A 13764-nucleotide genomic window follows, 5' to 3' on the forward strand; every position below is an offset into this window, starting at 1 on the left:
GGCTGCCAAGCATTGGAAGGCAGCTGGCCTCAGTGGGACACCCCAGGATTTGGAGGGCAGCACTGGGGTTCATGTCCAGTCTCTCATATCCTGGGTTCTGTCCTCCAGACTCCTGCCCCTGCAGTGGACCTCTTGTGGCTGCTGCCCCTCAGCATGATGCAGCCACAGAGATGTGCTGGTGGCAGTCCAGCCCCACTTCTCTGGTACGGACACAGCTGCCCACCCCTGTCCCCCAGCCTGGGCAGGATCCATGTGCTCATCCCAACCTGTATGTGTGGTGTGTGGATGTTCATGGCTTTAGGGGGCTGCCCTGCAGGGGCAGCTCCAGGGGAGGAGGACCAACAGAGTCCAGGCCTGCTGTACTGGGCCTCAGGTACAACCATCCCATCCTCCCTCCCTGTGGTCCTTGGGCCTGTCCCTCCTTACTCTGCCCAGCATCCTGCTCCTTCCATATCTGGGGCTTCCATGGTGCAGGGGTACAAGGCAGGACTCTGAGCAGGAGTGCAGTGGAGGATGCAGGGGACGGCCTCACTGCTGCCTTGTGGCCACAGCAGTGCCCTAAAAGGGTTGTCTCCTCCACCCCCTCCCCACACCTGGGACCAGGAGAATCCCTGCCTGAACAGTCACTTTCTCAAGCACAGCATTCCCTCCCATCTCCACGGAGGCGGAAAACAGGGTTCTTTTTTTTTTTTTTTTTTAAGATTTTATTTATTTATTCATGAGAGACACAGAGAGAGAGGCAGAGACACAGGCAGAGGAAGAAGCAGGCTCCCCACAGGGAGCCCGGTGTGGGCCTCGATCCCGGGACTCCAGGATCACACCTTGGGCCGAAGGCAGATGCTTAACTGCTGAGCCACCCAGGCGTCCCCAGAAAACAGGATTCAATTGCTGAGTGTGGCACAGAAGGGAGAGCAGGACACTATCTGCAGTCAAGTTCACCCACTGCTTTGTTCACCAGCCTTGGAGCCTTCTGCTCTGAGAGCTTTTAAAAGCAGCAAAAACTTGGGCACCTGGGTGGTTCAGTTAACATCTGCCTTCAGCTCAGGTCGTGATCCCGGAGTCCTGGGATTGAATCCTGTGTTGGGCTCCCTGCTCAGCAGGGAGTCTGCTTCTTCCTCTCCCTCTGCCTCTCCCCCTGCTCGTGCTCTCTCTGTCTCTCTTTGTCTCTCTCTCTCTCTCTCTCTCTCTCAAATAAATACAATCTTAAAAAATAAAAGCATCAAAAGCTCAGGAAAAGCGTGCAAGGTACAAGAGTAGAGGGTAACCCATGTCCCCTATGCTTATGTGACAACCACATATATTTATAAAATACACATAGACACATAATTTTTTGCTTATGTTTCCTGGCTTTTCTAGAGTATATGCCTATTGCACCTGTATTAATAGGGAATAATATAAAATTGGACTCCCATAACCCAGCCATGGGACCTTCTCCAGGGCTGGGCTGTGCTGCATTCCCAGAAGAGCCAGACCACAGCCGCTACTCCTCCCCATGGAGGGAGGAGGTGGTCGGGACCCAGGTAGCAGCCAGGTGAGGGCAGCATGCCCACAGGAGGGGAGAGGCCCATTTGGAGGAGCTACAAGTGGCAGTGGGTGCTTTGGGGCTCTCCAGACTCTGCAGCACCCCCCCCTACACCCTATAGCCCCGGCTTTGGAAGATGCCTCCTGGGGGCTGTCAGAGACAGAGCTGTAGTCTCATAAGTGGAAAAAGCTAGACACTGTGCCATGGCCTGGGGACACACAGGACCTGTCAGGGCAGCTGTGGGATAAATGGAGGTTCGCTATGGCAGCGTGAGAGGCATAATTATGCTTAGTGTGACAGCCTCTTCTGTAGCAGGCTTCGTTGGGAGGAACCGCTGTGTCCTCAGTGGCAGGACAGCCCCACCTCTCACTGCCACACACACACGTGTGCACTGATGTCCTCCACGTGGGATCTGCCTTTTCTTACTGGGCCCATTGGTGTCCATTCTGCCTGAGGAACACTTTCTGAGCCCAGCAGGTGAGAGAAGGACTTGGGGTTGGAAGGCCGGTTCTGGGTCTGAATGGGCTTCCCGGGGCAGCAGAAGCAAACTACCCCATGCCAGGGCTTCAAACAATGGAAACCACATGGTTCTGGAGGTGAAATCCAAAATCAGGAGCCATGCTCTCTCTGGAGGCCCCAGGGGAGCAGCCTTCCCTCCAGTCCTGGCTCCAGGTGTTTCCTACGCTCCCTCCAGCTCCCTTCCGGCCACACGCAGCCTCCTCTCCATATGTCTCCTCTGCTCCTCTTACAAGGACCCTTGTCATCATCGTGGTCAGATGTGGAGCCTCCCTGGACAGTCCAGTCACAGGTTCTGGGGGTTTGATGTGGACGCATGTCTTGGGGAGCTCTCCCACTCCTCCCAGGGGGGCCATTGCATCAAAGCCATCTTCATGGGAGAGGCAATGAAGGCAGTATTCCGAAGCTGTGAGCTGTGAGGAGGCTCTGCTAGAGGCTGAAGCCCATCTAGCATCACAGCCATGGAGAAAGCCTTTATTCCCACAGATAGTCCACTTCTAGGTCTCCCCCCGACTAATGAATTCATACTAATTGTTTAACAGACACAGATTGGGAGGTTTGTGAAGGGTGGGGCTGCCTTTGATTTTGGACATACAGCAATGAACCAAAGAAGTTGCTGCTGGGCCAGCCTTGTATTCTCCCAGAGTAAGACACAGAGTCGGCACACACATGCTATGTCAGGGAGCTGAGTGTCCTGAGGAACACTGTGCAGGTAGGGGTAGGAAGAGAGCTGGGGTGGGGGGTGGGGGGTGGGCATGATTCCTGCTTGTGGTCAAGGAAAGGCCTCCAATAGAGCATACCAGATAGAGGCATCTGGGGGTACCCAGAAAAAAATTCTGGGCCCATTGACACCTGTGTAAAGGCCCTGTGTCATAGTATGTTTGGCTTCTTTGGGACAGCAAGGAGGAAGTCTGAGAAGCATGTGGGAGGGGAGGTGGACAGAAGGGTCCAGACTCTGCAAGGCCCTAGAAGCTTCAGGAAGGCTTTTTGCTTTTACATGGACTAACTGGAAAGTAGAGGTGGACATGTTCTGACTTCTGTTTGGAAAGATTCTTTGTCCTGCGCCTTTGGTAATCTTGGTAGGACCTGCAGCTCCCAAGGTGGCCCCTGGTGTGTCCAGGGAAGTTTGTACCTGCCAAGTCCTTGGTGCTGGGCTCCTCTGAGGCCTAGGGTGAGTCCTGCCTCCATACATCTGCCAGGGGCTGCCCAGTGGGCATGCCGAGCTAGGCAGGGCTCCGCAGTAGCCCTTGGGCCTGGCCTCTGAACACAGTCCCCAAGCTGTCAGCCTGCTGCCTGTGGGCAGAGGGGAAAGGGCAAGCCCTGGCAGATGCTGGTGCATGGGAAGGCAGGGTGTTTCCCTGTAGAGGGGTGTGCCCCTCTGCCTTTAGCCTGCAGTGTGTCCAGCATGGGTCTGTGCCTGCCACTGGCCCATGAACAATCAGCACTCTTCCAAAGGGGTGGCCATCAGGAGTGTGCAAATAGTGACCATCCATGTGGCCCCTGGGACCGAGCAGACACAGACAAGGTGTAGGCTCACATCCCAGGTGAGGTCCCAGCTTCTGCCTCCTGAGGTCTGTTCTTTGGCTCCCCTCAGCCTTTAAAGTAGTCTCTCCACCTAGGATTAGTGTCCTCATGGGTCCCCACCATCCCCGTACCCCCACTCTGCCCAAGTCTCAGGGGGCCACCAGCTTCAGGATCCACGGTCTCCGTGGCATTGGCCTGCCAGGCTGGGGCTACAGGGCTGAACCCCCAGGGTGCCCCCAGAGCCGCCTCTACCTGTGCTTGGACACAGACTCCCACCACAACAGGGTTGTGGTGCCATCTGCTGCCAGCAGGCACGTCCTTTCTCCTCAAGATAATGTTTATTCTGATGACAGAAGTAACACGTGCTCATAGAAGACACTTTGGAAAAGACTAATTTATCCGTAGTCCTACTATTTTTTTTAAAGATTTATTTTTATTTATTTATGATAGACATAGAGAGAGAGAGAGAGAGAGAGAGAGAGAGGCAGAGACACAGGCAGAGGGAGAAGCAGGCTCCACGCTGGGAGCCCGATGTGGGACTCGCTCCCGGGACTCCAGGATCGCGCCCTGAGCCAAAGGCAGGCGCGAAACCGCTGAGCCACCCAGGGATCCCACCGTAGTCCTACTATTCAGATAAATATGATGATATTAATGCTTTGATCATCTTTCCCCATCTCTCACTATGTACATATGATATCTCTAATTTTTTAATACTATTTTTTATTTACTATTTTAACTTTTCTAGCATCTAACTATCCTTCTACAAAGTGGAAATTGTGGGGATCCCTGGGTGGCTCAGCGGTTTAGTGCCTGCCTTCCGCCCAGTGCGTGATCCTGGAGTCCCGGGATTGAGTCCCACATCAGGCTCCCTGCATGGAGCCTCCTTTTCCCTCTGCCTGTGTCTCTGCCCCCGCCCCCCCCGCCCCCGTCTCTCATGAATAAATTTTAAAAATCTTAAAAAAAAAAAAAAAACAAGGTGGAAATTGTATGGATGCAACTGAATTTGTTGAGCCAACCCACTGTTGATAGGCATTTAGCTTGTGAGCTCTTTCCTCTATATGCGTTTGTTAGATGGTTATAATAAAAATATTCCTTTATTGTTTTAAGAGTACACTGCAGTGTATGTTCATATGCTTGCAGTTACGGTCACACTTCCATCACCCCGTAAGGAAACCCCATCTGCATTAGCAGGGGCTCCCCATCTCCCCACCGCCAGCCCCTGGCCGCCCTCCTCCACCCCCCGTCTCTATATATTTGCCTTTTCTAGACATTTCAAATATGTGGAGTCACCCACGATGTGACCGTGTCACAGCCTCATGTCTTCCTGGCCTTGCATCTCACGGCACACACACAACCTCCTCTTCTGGCTGAATCGTGTTCCACTGCATGGATGGACCCTGTTTGCTCATCCACTCACCTGTGGATGGACGCTTGGACTCTGTCCACCTTTTGGCTCTGGGAAAGAATGCTGCCGTGAATGTTTGTGTTGGGTTTGGGTCCCTGCTTCCAAATCTTCTGGGTAAAGCTGTCACCTGAGGCTGAGGATTCTGGCCGGTGACACTGTGAATGCTCTTTCTTTATTCAGCATCCAGGGCAGGGATGGGAGGTAGGGGGCAGCCAGGTCCCCCAGCCCCCGGGCCAAAAGTCAGGGGCCCTGTTCCTCAGGAGGAGGGAGCCGAGTGTCAGCCAGCCCAGCCCCAGTCTGCTTTGGCTGCTCCACCTTCCAGTGAAACATTAGATGCTCATAAGTGAATAATCCTTAATGTTAGATGCTGGGTGAAGCGCACACAGCCCCCGATGAAGGTGGGGAGCCCACAGAGCCTGCAGCCCCATTCAGCCTGGCCTTCCCCTGCACTGGGTGGGCCAGGGCGTGTCACATTTTTGTGCTTCTTGCTGGTCTTACGTCACAGGGTGCACCCCCCTGCATAGACCTGGGGCCGGTCTGTGTTTCTCCACTGTGCATCAGGGGCCCACGTGGCACCTTGTTGATTTGGCCACTGCACGACCCCTGAGCCACCCTGAAGATCCGCTCATGTCTGCGGACCACGGGCAGAGCACCGCATGCTTCTGGGTGGCAGCCCCAGCTCATGCTGCCCCCATGCAAAATTCCCTCCAAGGTGCAGACAGCCAAGGACCCCAGGTGCTGAGATAGGCCACTGGCGTGGACAGCAGACTAACTCCCTACTTGGAAGGAAGAGGAGGTGGTGTGGGCAGCGGTCTGCAACTTTTAAACGAATTATAATGAATATTTCCAGACAGATAAAAGGCTTGAATCTGTGAAACAGGGAGAGCATAATTAAAACGTCAGGGGGAAGGTTGGAAAGTAAAATGGAGAGATTTTCCTAGGTTGTACAACAGATGGAAGAGAGAAGAGAGGAGGTGAGTGATGGATGCCCCCCCCCCAGGGGGGCCTGGCAGCCACTGGGCAAAACAAGGGAAAATATGTATATGGTGGGGGCAGGACTCTGTCCTACAACATTGGCCCACAACAGGAATTCACCCTCTACCTTAGTGAGGCTGGAGTCTGAAATTGGGCAGGACCACATCCCCTCCAGCAGCTCTGGGGCAGGGTCCTCTTCCCTGCAGGTACCCCTCAGCCTGTGGCCGCGTTCCCTTCCCCTGCACCCTGGCCTCACACCCTCCTGCTCTCCTGTCCAACAGCATCCCCACATGAGGACACTTGTCCTTGGATTAGGGCCACCCGATAATCCAAGATGACTTTCTCCTCTCTAGCTGCAAAGACCCTTTATGCAAATAAGTCACACTTGCTGGTTCCAGGGGTCACGGTGTGGGCACATATTTGGGGGGCCACCATTCACCCCCACTGCATAGGGTGTAACTAGGTGAGTCGAATCTCCCTTAGGAGAAAGTCAGTAGATAATGTTAATCCGGATGATAGATGACCCTGTAAGTCTGCACTGAGTAGTCTACACCCCACCCAGAGAGGGCAGGAGCTGAGAGTGAAAGCTGGTGGGCAGGGCAGGGGCAGGGGCAGAAGCCCTACTGTGCCAGGAGCTCCTTAGGTTCAGGATATCAGGACGCTGCTAACATCCTGCTAACGTTGTGAAGCTCTTAAAGCTCGATACTCAGCTCCCGTGCACTAGGCACCTCCAAGGCAGAGAGCATTTTGTTCTCACTCATGGGTTTTCGGGTTCCAGAAGCCCCTGGCCGTGCCCCCACCCCATGCATCCCATATTTCCTTCCTTGGCAGTGGCTCCACGGACAGATCCTGCTCCTCAGACAAGGCTGTGCTGGAGGCAGCCCCTGTAGCCACAAGGGAGAAGATCCGGTCCAGGTTCCACGGCAGCCACGACCTGATCCACCGCCTGTTTGTCTGCATTTCAGGTGCCCGGCTGGGCTGGGGTGGGGTGGACAGAGCTCCAGGGGGTGGGCAGCGCCCGGGTGGATAAGGTGTGGGGTGCAGGGGGTGCCAGGTCCCTCCCACCTTATCTGGGGTCTTCCCCCCACCCCTGTGTCATTTCTTCACCCCAACCCAGTGGGGAGGAAGACTTAAGTCCTCACTAGGGCCCCAGGTGTGACTGGGGACTCATGGGTCCCGTGGGGGCCTCAGCCACCCATGAGGAGGTTCTGTCCAGTTGGTGGTTCAGTGGTTAGTGCACCCTGCCCAACTTTGTTTCCTTCTCTAGGGATGGCTACCTGCTGGGGGAGCGGAGGCAACCTAGCTGCAGGCTTGTTTCCCCTGGGGAGTTCAGAGGGCGTGAGCTTCTCTTAGCCCTGTGTTTAAAATAACTAACACATCCACGTGGTTCAAAGCATAAACGTGTGCACTGAAGCCCCCTTCCTGGCATCCTGCCTGCCCTTCCCGCCCCCACCCTTGAGAGATGGGCTCAGACGGTGCTTGGCCTGCAGCCCACTCTGGCCTGCCTGCTGGGCAGGAATGCTGCCTGTGGCCTGGCAGTCCCTGCAGAACCAGGGCTGTCCCGTGCTGCCGAGGGCACCGGGGCACTGCCGAGCCAAGCCAGGTGGGACTAGTCGCCCGAACTCAGGTTTTTCAGCTCTAGTTCACACAGGTTTGTCGGGGGGGTGGGGTGGAGGAAGTATTGTGCCCAGCAGGTGCTCAGTGCAATTGCCAGTGTACAAATCCTCCAGAAGCGCTGATGGCACCACTGTTGGTGGGACAGCTCACTGGGCTTCACATTCTGTGGGGTGCCCGCAGCTTTTCCCTCACTTTGCTGTACTTGGCAGCTGGGTCTGCCCCCCGAGACCTAACCTGGCTTTTCACTGAGAAACACCCTCATTTAGGGAGGGAAGAGACTTCTACAGTGAGGGTGGGGACATGCTCTCCTACTGGGGAGCTTCTAGGGATAGAGCAAAAGGCTGGGCACTGGGCACCTGCTGTGGGGGGTGCCACCTCTGCTCCCCTAGTCACACGGATCCTCACTGGGGCCCTGCCGCCAAGGTGATTGCCAGGGGCCAGGGGCCAAGGGTGCATCTCGGTGCACGTGTGACTGTGTCTGTGGGCTGGCCACAGCGGGGCTCCAGGCTCAGCCCTCAGGGAGAGGCTGGACCATCAGGGGTGATGGCTGTGACCCTAAGGATGAAGGGCACAGAGGATAACCGAAGGCCAGTGGCAGGGCTGTCTATAAGTCTTTTTCCCTTGACTCCTGAGCTTTCACTTGGGCCAAGCTGTGGCCGGGGGGCTGGGTGGCCTCCTCTGGCCCTGGCCAACCTGAGGGTGTGTTAGTCTTGGGCCAAGAGCTCTGGCAGCGGTGGTGGCATCCAGCTGGCTGCTGCGCTGAGCCTCTGTGGCTGGTTGGCTTGACCTGTCCTCTCTTTGTCCTCCTCTCTAGGGGTAGCTGACCAGCTGCAGACAAACTATGCCAGTGACCTGAGAAGTATTCTCAAGACCCTTTTTGAGGTCATGGCCACCAAGCCAGAAACAGATGACAAAGAGAAGCTAAAGAAGGGTGAGTGTCATCCAGGGCGTGTCTGTGCCAACCCAGGAGCTGTACCTCCCCACCCTGAGCATGTGCACACAGCCCTACATAGCCCCCTAGCTTTTACATGTCCCCCCCCACTCCAGCCAGAACCCACTTGGCACTGCCAGGCTCCCTGCTAGGGACCAATGGGCACATGGCACAGGCCTCAGGAGGCCGCCTGCCCTGGCACCTCTGCAGGTGGCTCCCAACCCCACACGCACAGGCCGTGGCCTGAAGTACCTCTTGGCTTCCCCCTGTAGGAGCCCCAGCAAGGTCACCCAACTTCCTGGGGCCAACAGGCTGAGAGGGGCCATGCCGTTCCCCTTAAAGTTGAGACCAGACGTGGCACAGAGTCACTTCTCCCGAATTCCATCTGCTGGAGCTGTCAGAGGCCAGCCCAGAGTCAAGGACCTAGGTCCCCTCTCCATGGGGGAAGTGGCCGTTTATAACCTGTGGCTGCCTATGACCTTCCTCACAACTGTATTTACAGTTGTCCACACATCTCAGGCACAGACACGCACTCACACATGTATGTTTGCATACTCCCATGTGCATAGGGTGGGGAGGGGGCCTGACCCCTGCTCGTCCTCCCCTGGCCCTGGGCTGAGATACCTGTTCTGGGTGAGCTACCTGTCCTCACAGGGCGTCTGGACACACAGGGTATCCTGCTCAGCCCTAGAGCCCACCCCCTGCCCAGCAGGGAACATCCTAGCTAGGGGGGAGGAGAGAGAGCAGTCACCCCAGCTCTGCCTCCTGGTATCTGAACCACCAGCCTGTCAGGGAATTCTGGGCAGAGCTGCTTCTTGAAACATCATGATTCAGAAAAGGTAGGTGATGCAAAGCAGTTCTGTAAGCAAGGATGGCAGGTTCCTCGGCTTCCGTCTAGGCCTGACACCTGCTGCCTCAGACTCACAGCCCAGGGGGACCTTCCCACATGTAGACAGTGCAGGAGCTCTGGGCTTTGGGGGCCTGTTGGCTGGCTACAGGGCAGCTGACCCCCACTGGCCACACTGCTGCCCACATGCGGGTGGGCCTACTGGGACCCGTGCTTGTACATCAACCTCTCCCTTTCCTTTCTCTTCTAGTGACCCAAAGCCTGCGGAGTGCGGCCTTAGAAGACTGTGCCCTGTGCCAGGAGACCCTGTCGTCCTCTGAACTGGCAGCCAAGACCCGGGATGGGGACTTGGAAGGTGTGTGTCAAGTCTGTGCTGTGTGCTGGGCAGGGGGCAAGGACCCCATCTGGACTGTCCCCCTCTCTTTCCTGGATGCAGAATTCATGACAGCACTACTGCTCCAACTGGGGTTCCCTCCCTGCAGGGCTGCAGGCTACAATGTATGCTCATATGGAAGCCCATGGACCTTGCCCCCTAGAGGTCAGACCTTCTGGGGACCTGGTGGCTTAGTGACCAGAGCACCTTGGGGATGCCAGGCAGCACATCTGTGGGAGTGGGGGCCCCCCAGGAGTCTGGAAGGGGCTGGAGGCCTAGGAGAGGTGCCAAGATGGATGGTAGCCACAGGCCTGCCCAGGCATCAAACATGAATGGGGCCCAGAAGGAGGCTGAGGTTGACCTCACGATAGGCCTGAGGTCACAGCCCTCAGGGCTGACCCAGCTGGTACCCACCTCAGGGCCTTCCTGGTGCCTCCCAGTCCCCTGGAGGTGCCAGAGGCTATGGGCGTGGGGTGTCAGGAGAAGCACAAGCTCCTTGTCCCAGTGTTCTAGAAAATCATACATGATGGTACAAAGCACCTATTATAGGAGCTTGGGAATCCTCTGCTCAGGGAGCGTAATGTGAATGTAATGAACTGCATTGCCCAGTGCACAGGCAAGGGTCACATCCTCCCTGTGGGTTGCAGCCCACCCTCCTCCTTGAAGTGGCACCCCTGGACAGGCCCAGGAAGCCCTTGGGACCCTTAGAGTCCTCTCCAGGAGTGTGTCTGGCCTAATCTGTCTGAGCGGAGGCCCTGACCTAATGAGGCCCGAAGGAGCTAGCATTGCCATCCAGGATTTCCCTGGGGCCAGCCTCAGATTTTACACAGGGGATGGCAAGCATGAGAGACGACCTCCCTGTAGTGTGGGGATGAGCTGACTGGGCCCAGAATGTAAGCTGGGAGAGTTGGTTCTGTGCAGGCAGGCAGGGAGCAGGGCAGATCCTCCAGGGGAGTAGGGAGGCAGGGGACCCCAGGCCCTTCTTGGACAGCAGCCTTGCCAAGCTCTGTTTGGAGGCACTGAGGATGGGGCCTAGGGATGCAGGCCAGTGCCCACATGAGCATCGAGCCTGGGGGCCATGTGAGGCTGCACAGACCACCTCTGAGCACATGCTGTGGCCCGGGGGAGGGATCTGAGATGCTGTGCCCCCATGGCTGTTGGTGCTAGCCTTAGGGCCTGGCACGCTGTAGTCACCTTGATGCCTGAAATGAGAGGAAACTGCCCATCTCGCTGTGTATAGCAGCCCACCCACTCCACCCCGTGCTCACGTGCCTCCCAAATTTCAGAGCAGATCTCCATAGAGGCTTCTGTCAGAGAGGGCCTCAGGAGTTGAGCTAGGACCCGGCCACATGCAGCCTGGAAGGAGGAGGTGGCCCCTGGCCCAGCCTGGCCTGCACGCATGTCAGGGAGGAGGCAGCTGGGTGTCCCCCTGGGCCTCCAGGACCCCAAGAGCCTGAGAACTGCAAGGCTGGGGGTACTTGAGGCCCCCATAGAGTGTGCCTAGAGCTGAGCAAGGGTAGGGGGTGATTTCTTCATTTTGCAGCTACCGCCTCTGCCCAAGGGCTCTGTCAGGCGAGGTGCTGACAAGACAGGCTCCCCACCAACCTCATCCATCTGTGTGATGCCGCCAGTCTCCCAAGACAGAGACTGTAGCCTGTAGCCAGTAAGGGGGTCCAGGGGAGGCGAGGGAGGAGGAGGGCCAGGCCATCCAGCCCGAGGCGCCTGCGCACTGCCTCCCACCCGAGCCCACCTGCTCCCCGCTGGCACCCTGCACAGCTCCCTCTGGCTGACCGCACTCTCACTGTCACAGATCCACCCGAATGGGTGCCAGATGAGGCCTGCGGCTTCTGCACTGCATGCAAAGCGCCCTTCACTGTCATCCGCCGGAAGCACCACTGCCGCAGCTGCGGGAAGGTGAGAGGGATAGGGTGGCCCAGGGACCATGGCTGGAGCCACCCCAGGGGGCTGTGCACAGAATTCAGAAGTCAGGACGAATGCCCCAGGAGCCCGACAAGGCCTTGAGGGTCTTTGTGCAGACGTCCCTGAGCCTGGGGCGCCACTCTGACCTGGCACAGGGTGTGGACCTCAGACACAGAGCCCCTGGCCACTTGAGAGCCGGGGATGTGGAGGGAAGAGGGTCTGAATGGGAGCCTGGAGCAGCCATGGAGTGGGGTCAGGCCTGCCAGGATTTCTGAGGGTCCCAGTCCCACTTCTTGGTCCCGCATAGCCCCACCACTAATGCCCTGCCTGGTTTCGGAGGGAGGGGTGAGGTCGGGAGGGGTGAGGTGCAGAGTCGGGGGCCTGCTGGGGACCCTGGCTCACGGTCCCCACCACCTGGCCCTTGAATTCCAGATCTTCTGCTCCCGCTGCTCCTCACACTCGGCGCCGCTGCCCCGCTATGGGCAGGTGAAGCCTGTCCGCGTGTGCACGCACTGCTACATGTTCCACGTCACACCGTTCTACAGCGACAAGGCGGGCATTTGACACACAGCCCTGGCACTCCCCAGACCAGCCAGGGCCTGAAGGACTCCCAGGAAGGAGGTGCCGCTGGCTGTGGGAGGGTTTTCACTGCATTCATTGAACTGCTGCCACCCCCACTGGAGGAGGCTGCAGGCTGCCCAGACTTCCAGAACATCCAGCACCTCCGTCCCACACACCCTGGCCCCCCGACTTGTGGGGACCCCCAGCAAGCTGTAGGAGCTGACAGGAGGTTGGCTTCAGGAAGTGGGGGTATCCAGGGCTGCCAGGTGGCTTCCTGGGCACGGGTGGGCTCTCGTCCTGCCTGCCCCTTGCCCCTGGGCCCCTAGCCCGCTGAGCCCTGCCCTGAGGTAGAAGAGCCCACTCTTGCCTGGGGAAGTGGGGGTTGCACCCAGAGCTAAAGCCTGGGCAGAAGGTGGACACCTCCAGGAAAGGTGCCAGGCCTCAGGGTCCCCTAGGACTTCCCCATGCACTGCCCATTCTCTCTCCCTGCTCTGAGCCCATAGCTGCACCCTTGTTCCCCAGCACTGCCCATCCCTGCTCCCCTGGGGACCTTGGCCAGACAACAGGCATCTTCTTTATTCTCAGGTGGGGAGATGCAGATATACACCCAGCTCCTCCAGGCCAGCAAGTGAGCCCCTGCCCGAGTGTGCCCACCTGCTGACAGTATGGGGGCAAACGGCTGCCCACACCATGCTGAGACCCAGCTCCCCAGGTTCTTGGGCCTGGGCTCCCAGGGGCCAAGGACCACTGGATGTTGCCCACCTGCTACCATGACCCCCTCCCCTCTGTCCCTCTCCCAGGGGACCCTGGCCCACCTCCTAGACCCTGGATTGGCCCAGCCCCTGGGCCAAGGCAGCCAGCGGGCCCTAGCACGGACACCTCAGGCTTAAATCTCAGGCTTCACATTGCAGTGACGATTGCAGCTTTATTTTTAGAGAGATGGCACACTACTGCTTCTTTTATAAGAAAATCCAACTACTGCTGAACAGTGGGTACACATGCACAGAAACGACTTCTGGGGTGGAAGTATACAACAGAGGGAATATTATGTATTGAGATTATTTTTATTTTCTAAATGCTGTAATTCGAAGCCATTTCCATAAATCTCTTTAAGGATTGCAGACACTCGTTTCTGATGTGAACGCGGTCTTCTTTTTCTGTCTGGGAAGTGGTGGTGTTCTTGCTAATATGCGTTCTCCCCTAGGAAGCATGGGGCTTCTGCACTCTTGGGACAGGCTCAGGGCTCCCACCAGCCCTTAGGTGAGGGGTGGCCAGGCTGCCCCCTCACAAAAACCCCATCCCATGTCCTGTGAGGGCTCCGGGGTCTCCACTGCCTGCCTACTTGCCCAGCCCCTTTTCTCATGTGTCCTTGGCTCAGACCCCTGGCCTATGTGTGTGTTGAGGGCTGTGTTCTTGGACCCCCCCACCTTGGAGTATCCCCCACCCTGATCCAGGGCTGGGCCACCCACCTATCTACGGGATGCCTTCTGGAGTGCCCTGGGGAGAAGGCAGGCAGGCTGGCTGCACCCTGGGGTTGCCATGGCAATGGCCCCTTCCTCTGCTCTTGGAGGCT

The 13764-nt window shown here is 57.4% G+C and overlaps 1 protein-coding gene across 2 annotated transcripts in view; it reads left to right on the top strand.

Annotated features, from left to right (window-relative positions):
* The window catches only part of ZFYVE28 (zinc finger FYVE-type containing 28), a 114725-nt gene extending 101406 nt beyond the window's left edge, over positions 1 to 13319 (top strand). For both annotated transcript variants that reach the window (XM_025998928.2, XM_025998939.2), the window contains 5 exons: positions 6774 to 6907; positions 8374 to 8490; positions 9588 to 9692; positions 11521 to 11624; positions 12063 to 13319. In XM_025998928.2, coding sequence (XP_025854713.2) covers positions 6774 to 6907; positions 8374 to 8490; positions 9588 to 9692; positions 11521 to 11624; positions 12063 to 12194 — 592 coding nt within the window. In that variant the 3' untranslated portion in view covers positions 12195 to 13319. The remainder of the gene's footprint in view (positions 1 to 6773; positions 6908 to 8373; positions 8491 to 9587; positions 9693 to 11520; positions 11625 to 12062) is intronic.
* The last annotated feature ends 445 nt before the right edge of the window (positions 13320 to 13764 follow it).

The sequence above is a fragment of the Vulpes vulpes genome, chromosome 14 (assembly GCF_048418805.1).
Source record: "Vulpes vulpes isolate BD-2025 chromosome 14, VulVul3, whole genome shotgun sequence".
In the NCBI taxonomy this organism is placed as follows: Eukaryota; Metazoa; Chordata; class Mammalia; order Carnivora; family Canidae; genus Vulpes; species Vulpes vulpes.